This window comes from Podarcis vaucheri (genome assembly GCF_965113315.1).
Source record: "Podarcis vaucheri genome assembly, chromosome: 12".
Taxonomy (NCBI): domain Eukaryota; kingdom Metazoa; phylum Chordata; class Lepidosauria; order Squamata; family Lacertidae; genus Podarcis; species Podarcis vaucheri.
The window spans coordinates 45,699,918-45,725,144 of record NC_138750.1 but is presented as its reverse complement, the minus strand read 5'-3'; the positions used below and the strand labels follow the sequence as shown (position 1 = coordinate 45,725,144).

At 41.1% G+C, this 25,227-nt stretch overlaps 1 protein-coding gene across 4 annotated transcripts in view; it reads right to left on the bottom strand.

The window, feature by feature from the left end:
• CCDC7 (coiled-coil domain containing 7) overlaps positions 1-25,227 on the bottom strand; it is a 165,565-nt gene that overhangs the window by 85,765 nt on the left and 54,573 nt on the right. For all 4 annotated transcript variants that reach the window (XM_082193696.1, XM_082193698.1, XM_082193699.1 and 1 more), the window contains exons 19-29: positions 19,969-20,299; positions 18,739-18,796; positions 15,540-15,665; positions 13,251-13,322; positions 11,573-11,680; positions 10,687-10,800; positions 8,870-8,989; positions 6,116-6,238; positions 4,862-4,981; positions 4,450-4,575; positions 1,950-2,069 (exon numbers count right to left, since the gene is read on the bottom strand). In XM_082193696.1, the coding sequence (XP_082049822.1) occupies positions 1,950-2,069; positions 4,450-4,575; positions 4,862-4,981; positions 6,116-6,238; positions 8,870-8,989; positions 10,687-10,800; positions 11,573-11,680; positions 13,251-13,322; positions 15,540-15,665; positions 18,739-18,796; positions 19,969-20,299 (1,418 nt within the window). The remainder of the gene's footprint in view (positions 1-1,949; positions 2,070-4,449; positions 4,576-4,861; positions 4,982-6,115; positions 6,239-8,869; positions 8,990-10,686; positions 10,801-11,572; positions 11,681-13,250; positions 13,323-15,539; positions 15,666-18,738; positions 18,797-19,968; positions 20,300-25,227) is intronic.

Sequence of the window (25,227 nt, the reverse complement as noted above, 5' to 3'; positions counted from 1 at the left end):
CACAGGTTTATGAAGCAAATTGCAATGCTATAAAATTACAAAACAAACTTATGAAAACACAAAAACCATAATAAATGTTTAAAGCAAAGGACATAGTTGACAATATCCATATGGTAATGGGTTGCGACAAGCCACATTGGTGTGGCAGGAGAGGATGGCAAGAGTGGCAGAAAGAGTCAAGGATAATCAAATGAACATTTAAACATCTTAGTGTAGAGTAGCATAGCATAGCATAGCATAGAATAGTATCTAAATGTGGTTTTTTTTTATTTGCAGAATATGCATAGATACATTTTCAAATTGAGAGAAAGAGCACCAAGTGATACTAAAGACAATCCTAGTTGTGATCCAGAATCACTGTTTGAACAGAGTTGCTGGAAAAGACTTGTTTGACACCAGCAGCAGGCCTAACCAAACCTCCCAAAAAGAAAGTTTGTTGACAATATGTGGATAGTTATCTGAGCCTTGGTTTTATATGGACTACAGCTGAAGCTTCCTGAAAGGTACCATGGGTACTCCTCTTAAAGGGGCACCAAGGCCTCCCCTATGCTAGCATTTCCATGTCTTCTGGTAAGCAATTCGTAGAGTGGAATTTCTCAGACCACTGTTTGTTAATGTTTGGGCTTTTTATAGAAAAACCAACTTTAAAAGGGTGAAATTAATTTACTAGCGTTAGAATCAATTAGAATCAAGTTAGAACAAGTAGTTAATGAGAACTTCTTGGTGAACGCAATCAATTTAGTGTGGTGTTAAAAACAGCTTTGGGGGAAGTGAATCAACTAAAGACAAAAAAGGAGAAAAATCACTAGGGAAAGAATCAATTGTACTCTCTGCAGAAGAATTAATTAAGCACTCAAAGCACTGTAGAGGAAGTAATTAAGCACGTTACAGGGGGAAATAGTTTGGGGAAACTGCACCAAACCAACCTGGTGCAGTAAAACTTCTCAAAACAAGTGAGCAAATCACTCGTAAGAAAGAAGTAGTGACAACAGAAAAAAAGCAGTTAAAGGTCAGATGAGCATCCAACAATAAACTTTGCCTGCTTTAAGTAAGGGCAGAAAAATGAACTGTCACTCAAGAGTGGGACAGTGGAGAAGCATCTGACAGTGGTGATTTTTTTTCCTGCCTTCAAGCGAGTTGAGCAAAATGATATTACAGCTGGTGGTGTCCTGGTGTTCCCTGGAGAAAGGTTATGTGGAAAGTTTATATTTAAAAATTGGAAGAGTAATCCTAAATTAAGGAAAATCCCAAAAAGCAGCTGTCACAGCTGAGAAAATTCTAGACCTTGGCCCCACAATCTAGATGTCCCAGGGTGAACAAACACACAGCAAGGCCTTACCAAGATTTTAATGCATGAAGGAAATTACACTGGAAGACATGCCCCTTTGGATATCCTGATCACAGGTCACTAACAGTGTTCAGTGTTAACATCAACACTTGCATGGGAAGTAAGAAAGAACTCATCAGCACCCCAGTAAAGGACAGCTCACACAGAATACAGTAGATCGGTAATCCCTCAAAACCACTGTCTACAGCCTCCTCGGATTATGATCCATCAGTGTGATCAAGGAAGCTTTATCCCTAACCATAGTTTATATTACAGTGTAATTCTATAGCAACCAGCTTAATATTTGTAAGTTTCCTTAAATAGTACTTCACATTTTAGCTAATATTATTTGAACTCGAATTAACATTAGACTATTTGTGTGCAAAGTGGCTTGATCTTCCCTACAAAATAATCAAGAAGTGTGCCAAAAGTAGTTTAAATGCTTTCTTTTTGTGTGTTTTAAAAGATACAGAAATCTATTTTTGCCACATTTTATTTTTGTTTTAAAGTGATACAATCCTACGTGAACCTAGTAAAGAAAAATCTAATGTTTCCATGTTTTAGTTTGACATTAGAATATAGCATAACTTTGCAAATGGTTTGGGGTTGAGATTGTACTTACCACTCACACTTCCTGGTTGGGTAGTGGCAAGAGTTTCAGCTTCTTCTAACTCCTTCATATTTGATTTCAAACTTGCAAGCAAAACTTTTCTTTCTTTTGAGAGCTCATCTATTTCCTTCTCTGCAAAGTGAAACATGTGAGAACTAAGTGAGAATGTTCTCATGGAGATAAAAATAATACAGGAAGCAGATAAGTGTGCAGACAGAAGCATATTGAGGGTCCCTTGCACTCTTGGCAAGGAGCTGTATCAGCAAATGCTGATTGATGATAATCAGAGTTTTGTCCTCATGGCACATTAAAGGGAGCATGAAGTATGTTGTCATCCTTGCAAAATTCCAGAGCAGGAGACCCAGAGAAACTAGAGGCTCCCCTGCTCTGTCACAGTGGGGAACTGCTGCAAAGCAGAACCTTATGATGTTAGTGGGGATGAGTTAGGAGGTGGCAGCTGCTGTCACTATACAAGGCTCAGGCTCAGTTTGCTTCTTGATGAAGCCATGTCAAAAATCTGCCCAGCATTATATCAATGCTCATCTGAAATGTGGTGCCCACAACACATTGCTCTGGTTTGCAAATGTGCTTACGAGTCTTAAAAAGGGTTGGCCACCACTTGGGCTACATGAATGATACAATCACTATCGTTGCTGTTTATCATTTCTTTCTCTTTTGTTTACAAAGTGCTTTATGCAACTTTTATCTCTTTCATATCTTGTCTAGTCTGTGGGTTGGTGCCTTGCTCCTGGGGATTCAGCAAGAGTACACGTTTGGTAAATAGCTTACACTACAATCCCATAATGGTCTGCTCAATACTAAGGGCCCCTCCAGCCATCTTTTTTGCAGAGAATTCATCATGATTTGTGTTCACAGTGTTATTGGGGGTATTATTTGCATTGCCTTAAATACTGTTTACACCTGCAAAATTTTTGGGGTGGTCCTCCTGCTTCTTTTCCAGTCAGTGCATATTCTATAACTTCCTGCTGAGATTGTTTAACTTTTCATATCATAAACATTCTTGGGGTAGGTGGGAGGGGCAGATTCCTGCTTCTGTTGCACTCTTGCCCATCTGGACAGCAAGAATGCGGTAGCATTGGGCAAGCATTGCAAGAAAACATATAAAAGCAAAATAAATACACCATTGATACACTAGTATCATGCCAAGAGCATGTTGCTAAGTACATCTGGAACAGCAGAATACAACAGGAAACCATAGGAAGGGAAAGTGCCCTTGTTCTCAAATCCTATTTGCTGGTCTCCCAGAGTCATCTGGTTGGCCACTGTGAGATAAGGATGCTGAACTAGATGGGCCATTGGCCTGATCCAGTAGCCTCTTCTTATGTTCTTAATTGCAGCAAAATACCAGTCTGGGGGGAGGGGGCAAGTCTTCTGGAGTTTATAATGCTAAGTTGATTCAGTTTTGCCCTTCCCGCTCTTTCACACACAAAAACACCCTCCTTTCCAAAGCCACATCTGCAAAACCAGAACAAGAACTCTGATCAGTTAAAAGGTTAAGCAAAGTCAAAAACAACACCTGGCTGCGCTTCTAGGCACTCTAAACCCAAGGGAAAGCAGTTAGGTTCCAGATGGTGACTAATAGTATGGAGAAGATACCAACACCACCCACCCTCATTCAGCAAGTTTGGGCTTGCCATACGTCCGGAAAATTCTGGACATATTCGGAAATTGGATGCCTAAAACAGCATTTGAGGAGAATTTTTGAATTTTAAAAGATGTCTGGAGGTTCAGAGCTGACAGTCTGGGCATGCGTTGGTGGGCAAGGGCAGCTGCAGCCAGGGAAGGAGGCGAAGAATGCAAGGCTGTTGCCTCCCAGTGCAATGGGACAGAGCACTGTCAGCTGGGGGCTGGCAGCCACAACCACCTCTGAGCGCTCTCTGTCTCTCTCTCTCAGGATAGCTCAGCACGAGACTCTTAATCTCAGGGTTGTAGGTTTGAGTCCCATGTGTTGGGGAAAGATTCTTGCGTTGCAGGGGATTGGACTAGATGATCCTAAGGGTACATTCCAGCTCTGCAAATCTAAATCTAAAATCTCTCCCTTTGGGAGAGCCCAGCTGTGCAGAACTGAAATATGCCTGCCGCCTGGTGCCTAACCAACCCCAGAAAGATGAAGATTAAACACACAAACAAACAAACAAACAAACAAACAAACACACAAACAAGCAAACAAATAAAGCTGAAGTTGAAAAATGTGTCCTCTTTTGGGAATTTCCTTTTAAAAAGAAAAAAGAGCTCTTGAAATCAAGGACTTCATCATGGGGAAGGATTTCTTCAAGCCAATAAATCCATTTGGACTGACTCAAGTAAATTTGAAGGAATATTGTATATATATATTTTAAAGATACGTTGCTCATGTTATTTACCTGGATTGAATTGCTTATTATGCATTTTGAAAGTAGGGTTTGTGGGAGGGTTTAATAGCGGAGAACATGAATTTCCATCGGTTACCAATCTAATGACAACAGAGCATACATACAGTGAATGCACTTACTCTGAAGTTTGCTTGCTTCAGCAGGTTCTGGAGAAGAAGCTTGCGCCATTTGCAGATCCTGTTGATTTGCTTCTAGATGTGCAGCTAGTACCTTTCTTTGTTCTTTAAGCTCCTTTATCTTTTTATCTGTGGATACACAAACACTTAGTACATTTAGTGTAAGATATATATTTCAAACTAAATAGTACATTTTTGCTAATAATCTTCTTTAAGTAAATGTGTCAACAAACAGCTATGTATTATCAGTCAGTCATATGCATATCCACTTGCTTGTCCTAAGCTCATAAAGCAAGCAGCAATGATTTATTTATTTTTGTAAAATAGAATAAAATGATGAAATCACATCAAATGTTTAAAATATTAGAATGTGCTTCAACCTTCAAAATGGGTTTTATGTGGATATTGTACTTACCACTCACACTTCCTGGTTGGGCAGCAGCAAGAGTTTCTGCTTCTTCTAACTCCTTCATATTTGATTTCAAACTTGCAAGCAAAACCTTTCTTTCTTTTGAGAGTTCATCAATTCCCTTCTCTGCAAAGTGAAAAATGTAAGAAGAAAGTCAAAACGTTCCTTCCCTCACTCCCTAAGAATCCTAGGAACTAAAGTCTTCCCCTTACAGAGCTACAATCCAAAGAAAGAATAATTGGTCTGACCTAAAGTGTAGTTTTGAGAGTGGGCTGTCGTATCCAATGGAATGGCTGTTCACTCTGTTGCGAGAAACTAGATGGGAGCAAAGATTTGTGGAAAGTGGGACAGACTCCCTCAGTTTTCTGGATTCGCCAGTCAGAAAGTACTAACTGAGTCAGTAAAGAGAAAAAACATCTGCCTACTTCCCCATACCTTGGCTCTGGAAATTTCTATAATAAAATCTCTTAATTGCTAAGTATCTGAAATGTAAGGAACACCCATTCCATTGGATACGACTCCCCACAAACTAAAAAGGAAGTAGTGTTGGCAGTTTCTACGATTGCGAGTGGGTAGGAAAGAAGCATGCTTTGAACGTGTTTTAAATGTATGGCATATACACATCCACATATAGTTCTCCATTTCACCCCGTGCCTATGTCCACCTGCTATTATTTACTAACAATTTGTTTTGGGGAGCCCCTTAGATTTCAAAAGTTTTATCTACTTCATTAAAGCCCTGGTTCTGTTATATGTCTACAAATGTCCAGACCTGTGCTTTTTCTTTACCTCATTTCATAAACACTCTGTCACATTAGGGGATGTTGAATTTTTAAACTTTCAAGTTTCAAAAATGTGCTAATAAGTTGTAATGTGACTTGGGAATTCAAAATATATTTTGGTTAAATTAATATAATTTAGCTTTGCTTAGTAAGTAAAATATGTGTAAAACTGCACAGAGATCATTAAAAATGATTGCCAAGTACTTGCACTTATTATTACATTATATTATTATTTCAGAAGGTAGAATTAAAATTCTTTGGTTTTCCAAAAGTAGTTTGTGTGTGTCTTCATCAAATGAAGACTTACCAAGCTAAAAGCTATCCAGTCACAAAAACAGCAGATTCCTCACACCCCAAAACATATTTTTAAGATCCCTCACTGAAAAAAATTGAAAAAATTAAGTTTTACCCCTATAACAGGCCCTGTGTCACATGCCTATGTGATCTTTCTGTACCTATTCCAATTATTCTGCATTTACCAGGCTTAGCTTTTTCTTCCAAGACAGCTGCAAGAGCTTTTATAGTTTGCAGGTCCTGCATATTCTGCTCTAAATCTGCAGTCAACAGTTCTCTTTGTTGTAGTAACTCCTTCACTTTGTTCTCTGTAGAAAAAGAGACATTTTTGTGCTTGCAACACCTTTTAATGTTGTTACACATCTGGGGTAACACAGTTTGAATGTGCAAGGGAACCTATAACTGCTAGAGTTAGTGAATGTTAGAAATTAATAAATGGTAGAATTTAGATAATATTTGGAGTACTGAAGGGAAGATGTCAGCACCTCAACTGAGACAGAAGTTGTTAAGAATGACAAAAGGTTCTGGAAGAAAGTCATCAATGGAAACCATCAACCAGGCTCTGCCAGTGAGGGAAGGAGGGTGAAACAAGAGTGATATCAAGTAGGGGGGAAAAGTTGTCCTTTAAAAAATAGGGGTCTGGAGGGGGAGCAACAGACAGGTGGGGAGGAGTTGCTAGGAGCAGGGGTTCTTGGAAAGAAGAAAGGAAGTGGGCAGAACATCAGGCAGAGGCCATTTGGGACAGAACCATCTTGGCAGGCTAGGGCAGCAGGACAGAGATGGCATGCAGGCTGCCTTGGACTCCATCGCTGCATTGCCATAGGGAACAAGCTCCTCTTAAGATGTAGCGTAATCCTCTGAACTCTCTCCAAAGTAGACCCAGGTGTAAATATGTGTACAATAAACCACAGAGCCTAGGGCTTGCCGATCGGAAGGTCGACAGTTTGAATCCCTGCGACGGGGTGAGCTCCCGTTGTTCGGTCCCAGCTCCTACCCACCTAGCAGTTCAAAAGCACGTCAAGTGCAAGTAGATAAATAGGTATCGCTCTGGCGGGAAGGTAAATGGTGTTTCCGCGCGCTGCTCTAGTTCACCAGAAGCAGCTTAGTCATGCTGGCCGCATGACCCAGGAGCTGTCTGCAGACAAACGCCGGCTCCCTTGGCCTATAGAGTGAGATGAGCGCGCAACCCCAGAGTCATCCGCGACTAGACCTAATGGTCAGAGGTTAACCTTTAAACCATATTTCTTAAATACACTAGTCTCTGCTGTACCTTGATTTCCCAACTGACGTGCTACCCTGGATGAGTGCCTAGTACCCCTGGAATCTCATGCAGCTATTTGGCAGAGATTGGAGTGGCATGTAACAATGTATTACACAAAAAGGTAACTTGAATTATATACAAGGAAACCTTTCTATAAACAGTCATGTTCTATGGTGAAGAAACTTGGGGAGTTTTTTAGTTCTGAGGCCTAAACTGCCACTTTTAATTGGTCTTTGGACCTCTTGCTAAATGATGCTTATACAGTGTTACCTCTGGTTAAGAACTTAATTCATTCTGGAGGTCCATTCTTAACCTGAAACTGTTCTTAACCTGAGGTACCACTTTAATGGTGCCTCCCGCTGCTGCCGCGCTGCCGCCATGCGATTTCTGTTCTCATCCTGAAGCAAAGTTCTTAACCCAAGGTACTATTTCTGGGTTAGCGGAGTCTGCAACCTGATGCATCTATAACCTTAAGCGTCTGTAACCCGAGGTACCACTGTATATGTAATCATTTGGTCACACATACATATGGATGTGTTTATGATTTCTCTCATTGACTAGTTGATATAACTCTCTTTAAATTCACCCAGTTTCTAAAACACACATGAATTTCCTTCCCCCATCATCACTTTCCTCGCCATTATTATTTGCTTAGGAAAGCACTCACAAACTGCTAAAATGAGTTCTAATTACCGTATTTTTTGCACCATATCACTCACTTTTTTCCTCCTAGAAAGTAAGGGGAAATGTCTGTGCGTGTTATGGAGCGAATGCCTACAGATGGCGGGGGGATCTGCTGCAGTCGTGAGCAGAGGATCCATGGTTCCCCTTCCTTCCCTCCTCCGTGGCTTGCTTTGACACAGCAAAGCGGGAGAGGAGAGGAGTCTTCTCCTCTTATACCCCTCTTCTGCATTATTAACAGCATCCTTCTCCACCCACCCCACGCGTGTTCCTTGTCCCTTGGGTGCTTTTTCTTCCCTCCCCACTTAAAACATGGTTACAAAGCACGGATCCACATGCATCCTCAGGATTTTTGCACTGGGTCACCCCAAATTCACCATCAGATCACATAGCATGTCCATGGCTACAGCTTGCACCAAAAAAATCACGCACCCACTGTTGCCTGGGGCTGCAGTGGTGCAAAAACGTGGTTACAAAGCATGGATCCACATGGATCCTCAGGATTTTTGCATTGGGCTACCCCAAACTCACCACATGTCTGTGGCCACAGCATGAACCACAAAAATCATACATCCGCTGTTTCGTTTAGAATATTTTTTTTCTTGTTTTCCTCCTCTAAAAACTATGTGCGTGTTATGGTCGGGTGTGTGTTATAGAGCAAAAAATACGGTATTAGCTGGTCTCTGCCCAGCAACAAGGATGGACCACCCACCAGTTTTTGGATCCGCTAAATACCTTTTCCCTCTGCCAACTGACCCTCCTCTCTTTTACTTTCCTTCCTAATGTCTTGTCTTTGATTATACAGTATCCTTAAGGGCAGAGCCCTTTAATCCCTAAGGACAATAGCAGCAACAACAAGTCACCCACCATGAGTAATTGTTGTTTTAGTGGTTCCCACAGACACACATTACACCAATGGGACAAGGCAAAAGAAGACTGGGGCAAAAATTATAGAGTGTTACATGTAAAGAAAACATAATTACCTGACAGTACTTACCACTCATTTCTGATGGCTGGGTAGCTGCGAGAGCTTGAGCTTCTTCCAAATCTCTCATATTTGATTCCAAGTTTGCACGCAAATGGCTTCCTTTTTCTGTCAGCATGTTAATTTCATTGTCTAAAAGCAACACATGACCATGAAATTCCCTGATATTAGAACATTGGCCCATCCAGTATTGCCAACTGCGACTAGTAGTGACTCTTCAGGATCTCAAATAGGGGTATTTCCCTGCCCTATCAGTAGCAATCAGTGGGCCATGGCAGCTTTGTGCACCTAGCTTCAAAACAGCAAATGTTGCTGCTGCTTACCAAAAGGGAGGGGGAGGACTGAGGCACAGGGAACTTAATGCAGCATGGGCACACAGGGGCAGCAGGAGCATTTGAGGCTCTTGCGCCTTGCCCCTTGCCCTCTTGCTAAGCAGCAGTGACACTAGCCATTTTGAAGACTGGTGTGCAGTGTCGCCCTGCCTTCACCATCCCAGAAACCGCTACTACAAAGTATGCCACTATGTTTTGAGCCATGTAATGCCATTATTCACTGAATTTCATCTTTACTGAAGTGTATCAAATTACTATATACATTATAGTATATACAGAGCCAGCATGGTGTGGTGGTTAAGAGCGGTGGACTCGTAATCTGGTGAACCGGGCGCTTTGAGACTCCTTAAGGGGAGTGAAAGGCGGGATATCAAGTCCAAACTCCTCCTCCTCCTCCTCCTCTTCTTCTTCTCTGCATTTGCAGCATGTTAATCTTATCTAATTTCATCTTCACTAGTAGATAGCAACTGGGTCCAATTTTGTTACAGTTGCCTAATATAAAAAATCAAGGGCCCTCTCCGGAGGTTGAGGGAGGATTTACCCTCTCCCATAAAGGATGTCCACTTCAAACTCCAGGGAGGGTCTCTTGCCAGGCAGAGGCACAGCAGGGCTTTGCTGAGGCTAGTCAGGTGCTGCCCTCAAAATAAAGCCCTGGTTAAAGGTAAAGGTAAAAGGACCCCTAACCATTAGGTCCAGTTGCGAACGACTCTGGGGTTGTGGTGCTCATCTCACTTTACTCCCCCCCCCCTTTTGTAAGCTTTTCAAACATTTGATAGTCATTTATATCTTTTTCAAAAAAATTTTTTGACAAAGTAATAAAAATAAATAAGAATAAAAATGTGCACCCCACTTCCGAGACCATTCCATTGTAACTATCCAACCTTTATATTTCACCCATATCTCAGTGATGTTTCTCAATAAGAGATTTTCAATATTCTGCCACCATTGCCTGTTTGGTTTGATAAAAAATATATTCACCAGCTTCTCCCTCATTTCCTGCGTATCACTCTCTAACCATTCTAATGCTCCTTGTTCTGTTATCCCATCTATGATATATCTTTACTTGTTTGCTATAAAATATAATTTATGTTGAGGACACCCAGTCCACCCAGTGCACCCCAAAATAAGGAATAGGCCAGCCAAAATGCTCAACATTGTTTGCATTCCTTAAAAAAGATTGGTCTGGCTGCAAATTTAAGCCATCTTATAGAGGACACTCTTTGGGAGGTGTGGTGTATGATCCTAGGTGGCATAAAGCTTTTTGTGAGCACACATCCTAGCTTTTTATTTATTTATATATTTAGGATCAATTATTAGTTTAAGTTCACATGCTTAACAGTGTCCTGCACCAAAACTGTTTCCCACATGCAGTTTTATGTCTTCAACAGGCTTTTCCAACTGGCTTAAAAGTTATTAATTAATATCAATAGTAATAATTTTCATTTAGGAGATTTTTGAATATGTTTTATAATCAAGGTAATAGGTTTTGATACTCACCAATGTCTTGTTGCCCTGGTCTAACAGCTTCAGCTGGTTGAAGAACCTTAAGATTAGTGTCCAGATTTGCAAGTAAGGCTCTTCTTTTCTCTGTCATCTCATTCATTTCTTCCTCTGTGGAAGAAATATAGTTTTACAGCTTATTTAACCGCAGTAATGAGAATATTCATGCATGTTGCTGAGTGGTGAGAGACTCTAGAAGTGCCAGCAATATCCAGGGTTCCAATTCTTTGGAATGAAGCTATTGGAAACTGTGGTATCTAGGACATATGGTTTTATTTCCACATATATACAATATGAGAATAAGATTGGACTAATAGCATTAACACTATAACAGATATTGCTTTCCCATTAGGCTTCTGAAGGGGGGACCCACAAAGGCATAGATTTGGTTCCAGCATACAAGTCAATCCGCTGTGCATTTCAAGCTCCCACCTTCAGATGAGGCTAAAATAAAGACTAGTTCTTGGCCTATTATTCTCCTACCCCTAGCATGACAACCAGCCAGATGAGTGGGGAGCAACCTTACCCTCTCCTGAAAGCACCACCAGTCATTTGTCTCTATAGCAATACATGTGTTCTTGACCAACTCTAGACATGTACAAAAAGGTGCTTACAGGCCCAGCTAGGGCCACTAACTTTACAAAGAAACTGGGCAGCTCAGCAGTTCCTTCTACTGTAGATTACAATCTTATAGTTACAAGACCAAAGGCATGATTGGGACCCACAAGCATCATCTAACCCTCCAATCCTCTAACAATACTAAGCATTTTATGCATGCAAATTCTGGAGTCACTATTCTATCATTATATTCTTTGACACAACTGAGCCATTAGTCTGCCCTAAGCTAAACATTTATTTGCTGTATGTAGCTTGTAGAATCTACCTGATAAGCCATCTTCAGGAACATGTGCTTGCTGTAGAAGCTGGAGAGTTGATACTACATTTGACAGTAGCTGCCTTGTCTGTTCTGTTTGCTCTTCTTCTGGTTTACCTACATGTAGTAAAAGGCTTTGTGTAATATAGGAAAAATGTTCTCCCCACACTTCCAATTACTGTATTTTCCAATTACTTACCAAACCTGCCCAAACAACACGCAGAATGCAATTTATATATTCTGGTTTATCACATCCTTGGAGGAAGGGGAAATGCAACCACTGTAATTTTCAAAAATGGGGGATTTAGCAAACATGACTGACATGTGGTATGTGGCCTAGGATGTCAGGTTGGTAAGACTTGTATTTTAGTATTGTTTGTATTTCTTAGCAGCCAAAGTACTGCATGTGGCATCCTATGTGAATTATCAGGTCTTTTCCAGTTCTCCACCTTTCCCTTTGCAGCTTATTCTCCCTACTGAAAAATTGCTTTTGAAGGTAAAATTACCCCCTGGAGTAGCATTCATTTTACACACAGTTATTTAAAATAAAATGGAAAGAGAAAGAGAAAGCTGTTTATATATCAGTGTATTCTTTGAAAGCCTTCCACACACAATTATAAGTATGGCCAGTTGCAAGTCTAGCCACAAGTGGGGGAACCAAGGAGTGCCTACTGTAGGTAGCCCACCCTCACGAAAGTACCATTTTCTCACATGATGATTGCAGGATCCAGGTCAGTTCATATGCGAAGAGACAGGCCTTGAGGTATTGTGCTCCTAAGCCATTTAAGGCTTTATAGGTCAAAACCTATACTTCAAAGACTGCCTCTCCCCAATGAATTGACCCAGACTCTGCAATCATCATCTGAGGCCCTTCTATGTGTTCCTCTTCCACAAGAGGTCCTGACCACAGCAACTTGAGAATGAGCCTTTTCTGGAGTGACTCTCTGCTTGTGAAATGCTCTCCCCAGGGAGGTTCACCTGGTGCATTTGTTATATAACTTTAGATGCCAAATAAAAAGTTTTCTCCATCAACTGGCCTTTGACTAATTAATCTATGGCCTTTTAAACAGGGGGTGGGGTTATTGTTTCTGTTTGATATTATTGTATATATTTTTGTGGGTTTTTTCCTATTATAACCTGCTCTAGGACCTTTGGATGAAGAGCAGTATAGAAATTAATTTGTTGTTGTTGTTAAATTCAATGAATTTATAAATTCAATAAATAATAAATAATAAAATACTAATTGTTGCTATTAACTTTTTTTTAATTTTTGATAAAAAGTGGATTTGTTGCACTGCTGTGACGGAGAGCTTTAATCTACTTCATTGTGCAAACCTAAACATCCAGTATACAATTACACCCCTCCCACAAAATAATGACAATCTTAAGGTGATTAAAATAAGTGTGAATCCAGCACAATGATAACAAATAAAAATACAACCAGGCCTTTGGCTGATTAACATCTGATACCCTTTTAAATGTGTTGTAGGAGAGGGTATTATTGGTTAGTTTTTATTCTTATTTTTATTATGTGTTTTTTGTTCTTTATATTGTATTTTTATGCCCTGAGATCTATAGATGAAGGGCAGTATACACATCTAATAAATAATATCAATAAATGAAATTATTGTTTTTTTAAAACTGTCAATCAATCATTAGCTCCTTACATTACTGGGTTTCCACTTACCAAGTTGCTGGAGTCCATCTGGAGGTATCAGCTGATTTAGTAACTGAAGTTTTTGTTCATCTGATAATAATTCTATTTTGTTGGCAAAAGCAAGTTACAGAATAATTAGGAAATGTGACAGAATGAAGTACAACTTCTTTTGTATTTATATAATTATAAAACAAGTCTTAGAAAACAGGCATTCTTAACCCTTCCTGTACCAGTTGCTATAGTGACATCCATATCTGTTGCAAATAAGACAGAGACAGTTACAGAAGACTATACTATCTACAGTTTGTAGGGAGAAATATGTAAAAGCTTGCTTTATTTACATTATATTTGCACATTAGGGACGCGGGTGGCGCTGTGGGTAAAACCTCAGCGCCTAGGACTTGCCGATCGTATGGTTGGTGGTTCAAATCCCCGTGGCGGGGTGAGCTCCCGTCGTTTGGTCCCAGCTCCTGCCCATCTACCAGTTCGAAAGCACTCTTAAGTGCAAGTAGATAAATAGGTACTGCTTTATAGCGGGAAGGTAAACGGCGTTTCTGTGTGCTGCGCTAGTGCAGGCTCGCCAGAGCAGCTTCGTCACGCTGGCCACGTGACCCGGAAGTGTCTCCGGACAGCGCTGGCCCCCGGCCTCTTAAGCGAGATAGGCGCGCAACCCCAGAGTCGGTCACGACTGGCCCGTATGGGCAGGGGTACCTTTACCCTTACCTATTTGCACATTACTGAATCTTGCAACTTAATTTTTTCTAATGTAATCTCTCTTTACAATAATCGTATAGCTTGTGCAATACCCACATACATCCAGCTTTTGCAGACAGAACTCATATAACTTGCTTTTAAAGAGATCACACGGATGCATCCCATTTTTGTATCTCCTTAAATTATGATGAAATGGCACTTTAACTAAACATATGCCTTTGGTCAGCAAACTAACTAGCATACTGCATTATCACTGTGCTAATCCTTCTGTAGCTAGCCATAATCTCAGTTGGGTGAATAGGATGCCCTCCATTCACTGTAAAGCAGCCACCTTCACAGTAAGTAAATTCTTCTACAGTGGAGGAGGACTTGTTGGTCTGACCTGGCAACCTGGATCTACCTCCCACTGTGGTAACCATATTACAGAGTATTATAGTAATGGGCATCATAGACCTTGATCCATTGTACTGGATTAATTGCATCCAGAAATGCATCAGACACTGCATCATTGTCACTAGTCCTAGCTCTTTGATGAACACCTGTTTGATTCCATGGTGCCTAGCATTGTGAAGACTACTACTCTTCAGGATGGTTATTCAGGGAAGTTGGCTCTACAGCGATGAGAGGGATGTTACCATTGCTATGAGTGGGCTGGGGCCATTTGGCACTGGGCACTGGAAGGGATACCCTCCATTTTTGTGTGCCCTAGATGTAACGTCTTCTGAGAAATCCAGCAACAGTCCTGGCTGGGGCTGTCACCTTCCCATAGCATGGGGAACAAGCTCTTCCTGACCCCTGCTGCTGCCTAACACTGAGCAAAAGGAAAGACAGGATACACAAGAAAATGTACTGATATTAAGAAAGTGGAGGGGAACTGCAAAAAAACAACAACCAGAAGATAGAAACTGAATCCCTGATGTCTGGAGCTAGGCAAAACCAGAACTAAAAGGGTTGCCTTCCACACCACTAAACTGTGAACTTTGGCCTTGCCTACTAGACTGGATGGAAAGAATAACCCAGCTATGGATGTTGGCCTTTAATGTAGGAGTACACAACTAATATTTTTTTAAAAAATACACCAAATGTTATCAAAATGATCAGCTATATCAGGGTCACATTTTAATCCTAGGGCGCCCAATGTGGTGCATCCTCCTTTCAATCCACCAAAGACCCCTGTATATATATTTTTAAAAAACTGAAGCTATATTATCTTGTTTATTGTTTGGTTGGGGGGGTCGGTTTTGCCTTTTCGGTTTTTTGCAAGGTGTTGCCTTTGTCTGTGTTTTGTTTGCTCGGAGAACACCTGAGCATTGCCAATTTTCCTTCTGTGAAACTTGTATACTGAGATGCCTACAACAGTTTCTTACATTTCCAAATGCACTCCTGGGCCCTCCAAAACTTGGACCCACAGGTCTAATTTCAGGGTGCCGTGTGCAGATGAAAGAATGTAATGTACCTGATGCCTTCTGACTCCCACATAATCCTTTAGATATAGCCTAATAAAGTTGCAGACCTCCAGCGATGTCTACAAGCCTGAATCTACAGCCTGAATCTGTACAAGCACATACTGTACCCTTAAATTCTCAGTAATCTGAATGTACTTACCCATGCCTTTGCTAGGCTCTAGCAAAAGTTTGGCTAAAGTTTCTGCTTCAGGAACTCCTTCCAGCTCTGCCAAATTGTTTGCAAGCTGATCCATTTTTTTATTAATCAAATTCTTAGTTCCACCCTCTATAAAGTAAAACAAAGGGGTTTTGTTGTTGTGTATATAGGGGCAAGGAGAAATATTGGCAATATTATGTCTCTACAGGGCAGGAACAGTTACAGTTTCTAATAAAACAGTGTTATCCATGCATTCAGAAACATAAGGGATGGTATTCAACATAGCTTGCCTGGCAGTATTATCTCCCCTCTCACACACTATTCTGGGGGTTCTCCTAACCTCCAGAGCAGATTTGAAGAGGGTGCAAATGAAGGACGGGAGAAGTTCCATTGTCCTGCAGAATCTCATTTAAAAGGGTTATATATATATATATATATATATATATATATATATATATATATATGCTTTCGTAGATTTTCACGGGTACAGGAATGCAGGTTTTGGTGTCTTCGGGTGTCTTCCCGTGTAAGAGTCGGGGTGTCTGTGCGACGTTTCGACGAGGTCTCACTCGTCATCTTCAGGCTGGTGCTTTCGGCTTCTTGTTACTGGAACAGAGCAGAATCTGGTGTTTGAGTTCCTATAAATACTGTTGAGGGGTGTGGTGTATAGCCTCCAACGTTCTGGGCAGAGAGGAAGTTCCATTGGCGATTAACACATTTGAGAGATTTGAGAGATTCTGTAACTCAGTTGTCAAGTGGTCTTTGTCAGCCAGGCGTTTGGTTCTGGAGATGAGAGTCTTGGCTACGGAGTTTATTTGTGCAGGGTGGTGGTGTGATTGTGCATGTAAGTAGCGGTTGGTGTGTGTTTTTTTCTGGTAGATAGTGTGTCCATCCATTGTTAATCGCCAATGGATACCAGAAAAACAGGGTTACGAAGCTAATCCAAAAAGAAACACCCCCCAAAAACCAAGACACAGAAGAAAACAATGGCATGGCCCTCCTTCCTTATATCAAGGGCACTACAGACAAAATCAGCAAAATCCTCCATAAACACAATATCAAAACAGCCTTCTGCACCAACCAAAAAATAGCCAATATCCTCAGAAACCCAAAAGACAAAATCCAGCTGGAAAACCAAGGGGTCTATGAAATACCCTGCAAAGTCTGCCCAGCCACGTACATTGGACAAACAAACAGACGAATAAATGCACGTATCGCAGAACACAAGAATGCCGTCAAAAAAGAAGAAAAAACTTCCTCTCTTTTCCAACACATGAAAGAAACAGGACACGAAATTAATTTTGCAGATTCCAAATTGCTCTTTAACATGGAACATCACCACAAGAGAATAATCATGGAAGCCATCGAGATAGAGAAACACCCTCACAACATGAACAAGCGTGACGACACGTCCCGCCTGCCAGACATCTGGAAATTAGCCCTCCCCACAAAAACCGACACCAGAACCAGAGGCACACAGAACGCCGTCACCAATCAACCACACCAGACCCAAACCCAGACCCTCTCCACAGACATATTACAGACTCCATCCAGTAGCCAAACTATAGTGGCACCTCCGGATGCTGCACCCCCCTGCAATCCCTACACAGATCTGGCTGGCACAAGGCACAAAACCACAGCTCGCCCCTATACACGAAGCCAAGCCAGAGCACAACTAAATGCAGCACAGCCATCTTCTCAGAAAAACTCTTCACAAGCTCAAGAGGTCAAGACACAAAAGCTTTAGCAACTAATCTACACTTAATGACCCACCCAGTGGTATTCAGAATATCACTCATGAAATCACTCAAGATATCCCTCAAGTAATTAAGGAACAAAAGAAGAAGAGGCACACTAATCTAGGAACTTCCTCTCTGCCCAGAACGTTGGAGGCTATACACCACACCCCTCAACAGTATTTATAGGAACTCAAACACCAGATTCTGCTCTGTTCCAGTAACAAGAAGCCGAAAGCACCAGCCTGAAGATGACGAGTGAGACCTCGTCGAAACGTCGCACAGACACCCCGACTCTTACACGGGAAGACACCCGAAGACACCAAAACCTGCATTCCTGTACCCGTGAAAATCTACGAAAGCATATATATATATATATATATATATATATATATATATATATATATCCGGATGCTGCACCCCCCTGCAATCCCTACACAGATCTGGCTGGCACAAGGCACAAAACCACAGCTCGCCCCTATACACGAAGCCAAGCCAGAGCACAACTAAATGCAGCACAGCCATCTTCTCAGAAAAACTCTTCACAAGCTCAAGAGGTCAAGACACGAAAGCTTTAGCAACTAATCTACACTTAATGACCCACCCAGTGGTATTCAGAATATCACTCATGAAATCACCCAAGATATCCCTCAAGTAATTAAGGAACAAAAGAAGAAAAGGCACACTAATCTAGGAACTTCCTCTCTGCCCAGAACGTTGGAGGCTATACACCACACCCCTCAACAGTATTTATAGGAACTCAAACACCAGACTCTGCTCTGTTCCAGTAACAAGAAGCCGAAAGCACCAGCCTGAAGATGACGAGTGAGACCTCGTCGAAACGTCGCACAGACACCCCGACTCTTACACGGGAAGACACCCGAAGACACCAAAACCTGCATTCCTGTACCCGTGAAAATCTACGAAAGCAAATATATATATATATATATATATATATATATATATATATATATATATATATATATATATATCATTATTTTATCCCACTCTTCAGCTAAAAAGATTCCCTGAGTGTTTTATATAGGAGCTGCAGTATAAGTAGTCTGTAAATGTACACATGATCTACAAGACATGACTGCAGAGGAAGGAAGAGGACAGGAAAATAAATTCAGGCACCACTTGTATAAAGTTACAAAATTCTAAATGGAATAACAAATGAAACACTAAGATCCTGTTTACACTGGAACTAGCACAGTAGAATTTATCTCTGAGTAAACATGCCTAGGTTTGAGCTGTAGCACAGCTATGTACCATCCTGGGATATGTACTATGATGGGTGGTATAAAATGTCCTACAGAAATTAAACTTTATAAAAACTTATTTAGGAATGTCTGCACCAAAATATTTTTTTCTAGACAAATACTCCTGTTCTCCAAAAAATCCCTATACAATGTTATTGCATGCCTTAACCATTATTATTTTTAATTACAGAAGAGAAGAATTACCTTCAAGTCCTGAAGAATCCATGTACGTTTGTGGGATTTCTTTTTGTAAAGTGGAAGCCTATGGAAAACAATGGGGGGAAATAGAAAGGAGAAAACATCCCATTCTTCTGCTTTCTTGGAATGCCTCTGAGATATGTTAATTTTATGAGAAGAAGGGAGTGTTGTTACATCTATTTCAGAGAGCACTCTCAGTTTGGGTAGGGTTGCCATATGTCCAGAAAAACCTGTACTCTTTTTGGAGGCCAACATGCCTATCAGGGCAGATTTTTACATTTAAAAGGAAATGTTCAGGTTTTTTGAGGGGAGGTTAGCTCTGGCTTGGGTGGCTTGGGTGCAGGCTGCTCTGCACGTCATGGCTACTGCCAGCCCAAGCTGGGAAAGGTCTGTGGGCGCCCCCACATGCCTCTTTCCCCAGCTTGGGCTAGCAGTGGCTCGGGCTGTCCTCTTTTTTGCTCTTCAATATATGGCAACCCTAAGTTTGGGTGTAACCAGTAGGTGAGTGTTGGGGTGAGTTTTGAAGATTGGGCCCCCTCCAGTGACCTCTATGGAAGAATTTGACATCCCCTTTTTGCCAATGTCATTTCAACAGGTTACCAGGTCACATGAGCAAGTTGAAAGGCATTTGCAATAGCTGTAAGTCTTTGTTTGCATGTCCCACAGGTTTTGGAGGACTTACACCAACATAACTTACATCAACTGAGTCCTGGCTGAGCTGGAGTGAGGAACCTAACTCCAGCATAGCCCCAGCAGACCCAGATCCAAACTCTCTAATCCTGGAGAATCTTGGGTTTGGACTGGACTGTTAGTGTCTCATTGCTAATTTACTCAACGCTCACCAATTCACGTGCACTTTTCATTATGTGTTTTAATGTCTGGTGATATGAACGTTTTTCTATAATTTCTAATCAGTCATTGATATTTCACAGATTTAAGATCTTACCGTTGTTTCAATTATCAAATAATAAACACGAATGTATTAACATTCCATTAGTACACAGGCATTCTGAAATGATAACATGTAATATTCTCAGAACTATAATTAAATGTATTGTTTATATTCTAATATTTTATGTACATAATAACAGTATCTGCTGCTCATATATAGCTATTTTTACCAATATATGAATATAGCCACCTATATTAAATTATTTCAGTAAATAATAATACTACACCACGTCCTCTTTGACATCAAGTATTCTTCTCATTTGTTGTAGTAGCAACTGTTTGTACCTGTTCTGGACTGATAGCTGCTGATATCCTTTTAGTATCTCTCATAATTGTCTTAGGTTCAGCTGCATCTTCCATTTCGATTTCTGAAAGAAGCGATGAAGCTTCCTGCTCACTGGTGGGCAAACTTCTTGTCTCTTCTGGGACATTAAGTTCAGGAGAGGTGGTTTTTCTTTTTTTTAAGTCAGGTGGAAGCACTTCCTCAGGAGACTTATCTAAGGTTCCTGACACAGTTTCTTCCACAACTTTTGTTAAAGCAGGCAACTGCTTTTCTTCAATTGGAGGCGATGGTGAGGGTTCTGAAACAGGACTGCCATGTGTTTTTTTCTCTGCACTTTAAGATTTAAAACATAGGGATTGTCAGCTAAGAAAGCTTAAAAACAGCTGTTACTTATTCCCCTCTGCCGCCACCCAAATAAAGTTAAATGGAACCAGTAAACTTGTATGTCTTTATTTGTCAACTACAGGCCTGGTCCACATATCATGCTAAAACAAACCTTGCCTTTGAGTGAATGTGCAGTGTCCTGGAAAAGAGTTTGCTGCCATTCTTCTCCTCCACAGTCCTTTTTTGCTGGCATGCCAAGCTAAGCCAAGATTTCGCTTTCCGAGTACGTTTCCGAGCACAATTCAAAGTGTTGGTGCTGACCTTTAAAGCCCTAAATGGCCTCGGTCCAGTATACCTGAAGGAGCGTCTCCACCCCCATCATTCTGCCCGGACGCTGAGGTCCAGCGCCGAGGGCCTTCTGGTGGTTCCCTCATTGCGAGAAGCAAAGCTACAGGGAACCAGGCAGAGGGCCTTCTCGGTAGTGGCGCCCGCCCTGTGGAACGCCCTTCCAGCAGATGTCAAAGCGATAAACAACTACCTGACATTCAGAAGACATCTTAAGGCAGCCCTGTTCAGGGAAGTTTTTAACGTGTGATATTTTACTGTATTTTGGGTTTTTATGGAAGCCGCCCAGAGTGGCTGGGGAGGCCCAGCCAGATGGGCGGGGTATAAATAATAAATTATTATTATTATTGTTATTATTCGCTTAACCAGTGATCCAAACAAAGGCTCATGGTTCAGCTCTGTCCAGACCAACCATTAGTTGTAACCAACAACAAACCTTGGTGGTGGTTAGTCTGGAGAGAAAGAGCTTAACTACAAGCTCAGGTATGAATGACAGGCCAAGCCAAACCTTACTTCAGCTCAGTGCAGTGTGGTAGCAAAAAAGACCAGGGTGTAGCAAAGTGGCTGCCAATTCCTTTCTTGCAGCCTACACATTTTCACATTCATGCTAAGCCAAGACTTGGCTTATTGCGATGTAAGAACAAGGGCACAGAGTTGTATATTGTGAAAGAATAAGCTGAAGAGCTAACAATGTTCTTAGTTTTAACAGACGTATAATAAATAAATGTGCAGGCACCTCCCCACTCACAAAATATATATAATTGGTGGTCATTTCTTTCATTTAATGAAAGTGATTCAGTTCACAACAACAGTATTTATTCCAGTGATGTTTGTCTCTCCACTCAGCTCTCTCAGCTATGTCACAGAGAATGTTACGGTGAAACTGTGGTGCAATACAAATTGGATACTTGAACTCAGGTAAATGTGATCTTTGAGAAAAATTGTTTATTATCTTTTAAACTGGCGTGGTTATTTAAAAATGAGGCTTACAATGGGGTAACAATCCCACACAGAGATGTCTGTGAGTTGGAGATTATATCCTAAAATGAAGCCGGTATCATTCTATTTGTGATACCATAGGAAAACACAGAGTCAGTTCTAGGACCATAAATGTGGCATGCTCTGGACTAAACTAAAAGACTGGATCTAGTAAGCAAGGCAAAAGGTCCGCACATTGATACAAAATAGCTTGATTTCTTTGAGAGTATATGCAAGGTAGACACAGGGTATAAAATGTAAGTAATAAAGCCAAATAAAGCAGTGGAATCCCTTGCAAAGTTCCTTAACAGATATTTAGGCAAAATTTCAAATGGCTGGAGTTTTGAAAAATAATTGAAAAAGTAGAAAATCCCTCAAAAGCAGTTCATTATTTATGTACTAATAGAGAAGGAAGATGTGTCACTTGGGTTATGTCTGGAGTCAAATCAGCTTTAAAAGTACATTAGATGGGAACATTTCTCCCTCCCAATTAGACAGCACATTTTTTAAAAATGTAGCAGGAGCAAAATACTGCCCCACTCTAAATGCCAAAGCTGGATTCTGGCAATTACCACTGGACAATAGGAACTCATGTTTATATGCATCTAATACACATTTTGGGTACTACCGTTTCTTCAGTTTGCCATTTCATATCAACTCTACCTCTCATTGACTGAGTTTATTTAGATGCCACCTTGTCACAGTGAGCTATGCCCAAAGCAGTTTACAACAAATATTCAAAAGTCAGAATACAGAGCATTCGGGTTCCAGGTACAGTGGTGCCCCGCAAGACGAATGCCTCGCAAGACGAAAAACTCGCTAGACAAAAGGGATTTCCGTTTTTGCATTGCTTCGCTGGACGACTTTCCCTATGGGCTTGCTTCGCAAGACGAAAACGTCTTGCGCTTTTTTAAAAAAGCCGCTTGAAGAGGCGCAGTTGCGACAGACCGTGCTTCGCAAGACGAAAAACATCGCAAGACGAAAAGACTCGCGGAACGAATTCTTTTCGTCTTGCGAGGCACCACTGTACTGGTCTTGCTACACTTCAAGCAGCCTTAGGAACTTGGATTAAATAGGATCCTCTGTGGGTTTGCTACTCTGTGAGAAAGAAATTCGGGAGGGGTGGAGGGAGGGGCAGGAAGCTGAGAAAGAGAAACAGTTGGACTAGATGACTCTTGAGGTCCCTTCCAACTCTACAATTCTATGATTCTATGACTCCTTCAGAAGTTTTAATGAGTTTAAATAGCTAAAGATGAGTCATTTTACAGACTATACATGATCTACATATAGGAAAGTAAGGAGTATGTGAGCATTTTTCGTGCCTGAGGCATTTCCCTGACAAGCTCTGCATTAGGATTGTAATGGAAGGGCACTTTCTACTTTAGACTCACAAAAAGCATTTCTTCACTATACATGGAACCTAAAATGACTACAAAATTATCATTTCCTAAAATGAGTAATCAAATAAAAATAAAATTGAAAGAAATCTTGTTAAAGCATAAAGGTAAAGGGACCCCTGACCATTAGGTCCAGTTGTGGACAACTCTGGGGTTGTGGCGCTCATCTCGCTTTATTGGCCGAGGGAGCTGGCGTACAGTTTCCGGGTCATGGGGCCAGCATGACTAAGCCGCTTCTGGAGAACCAGAGCAGCGCACGGAAACGCCGTTTACCTTCCCACCAGAGTGGTACCTATTTATCTACTTGCACTTTGATGTGCTTTCGAACTCCTAGGTTGGCAGGAGCTGGGACCAAGCAATGGGAGCTCACCCTGTCACAAGGATTCAAACCGCCGATCTTCTGATCAGCAAGCCCTAGGCTCTGTGGTTTAACCCACAACGCCACCCGCATCCCTGTTAAAGCTTATTTGGGAGTAAATTTACACGTCAAAACTCATTGAAAGGGTTTGCTCAGAACCAAGAAGAGGGGTGGATGACAAAAAGCCTCAAAGAGAGAGAGAAAAGCATTTTAAAAGGAAACCAGAGGGTCTTGGCTGATCTTATGGAAATGCAGTCTTTTAATGATCCTGTGGCCAAATAAATCCAATTCAAAACCTGAACTCAAATAAACAATTGCTGCACAATTTGCTTTTACTGGAAGGGATGCTCATCTTCCCTTTGGTCATACAGTCATAATACTTCTTAGGATTCCTTTGCATTCAAATAATATATTGTCTACTTTTTTGACCTTTATGAATAAATTTGTTGAGGTGTTTGCTTGTATGTGTATGTACGCAAACACACATCCAGGGATGGGGTGCCAAACTGGGTCTTTGACCCGGGTCCAGGGTCAATAACCCCTCTTGTTGGTTCCATGACTTTTCTAGGACACAGTCATTTATGGTATCTAGAAATTCTACCTTTTTGTCATAAATGAAACACATATGTAGCCAGTCTATGTGAGGGTAGTTGAAGTCCCCCATAACTACAACATTTACTCTTTACAATGCTTCCTTGATTTGATTCCTCATCTCAATATCTCCCTGAGCATTTGGATGAGGGGAACAATAGCACATTCCTAGCACTGAATTCTTCATGTGCCCAGTTCCACTACACACAAAATTCTGTGCAGGAGTCTGCCCCTTTGGGGATTTTTATCTTGCTGGACTCAATGCTCTTTGACATACAGAGATACACCACCTTCAGTATGTGTTTCCCTCTCTCCTATAGAGTTTATATCCAGAAAAAAAATATGTCCCATTTGTTCTCTCCATTCCACCAGGTTTCTGTTATGTCCACTATATCAATGCCATCCTTTAAGATCAAGTAGTCCAGTTCACCAGTCTTGGATCTGAGGCCAAGACTAAGTACTACTGTAACTTGTGATTGCCAGAGCAGAAGTTGCCCAATACTGTAAAATATCTGAGAGAATTCACCAAAAGTGGATGGATGGGTAGAGGATGGCTGCTGACTCTACAAAAAAATAATAATAATACTCACATTGTCTATTATGCCCAAAACTTCATCTCTCATTACCACTATCTGCCTTAATTTCCCCAGGCTCACCTCCCACAAAAGTTAGTTCAGGCACTGAGATCTGCCTATATCTTCTGTCATGAAGACAGATGACACAAATTCATTCAATTGTTCACAATCTACTTATCCTCCTTTTGCACACCTATGACTCCCTGGTCATCCAAAGGCTCAAGCGCCTACCTAGATGGTTTCCTGCTACCAATATATTTAAAGAACTTATTGTTGGTCTTAATGTTTTGAGCAAAGTGTTCCTCAGATTCATTTTTAGCATCCCTTACTCTCGCTTACAAACTTGTCAAAGTTTGTGTTCCTTTTTGTTGCCTTCATTTGGACAACACTTCCACTTTTGGAAAGAATCCTTCTTGTCTACAATAGCTTCTTTGACTCTGCTCAATATTCATGCTGGCATCTTATTGGCCCTCGTGGTACCTTGACTGATCTGCAGTGTCATTGCAGTGATTTGACCCTCTTGACTTTTCCTCTCAGCTTCCTTTTTGCAAATCTTATCTGGGGGAAGTTTCCTCCTTTGAAATCAGCCTGACCATGTTGGATTTTCTTGACTGTATAGGTATATTTAATTTAATAGCATTATAGTCACTGCTCCCAATTGGCTCAATGACACTTACATCTCACAGCAGGTCC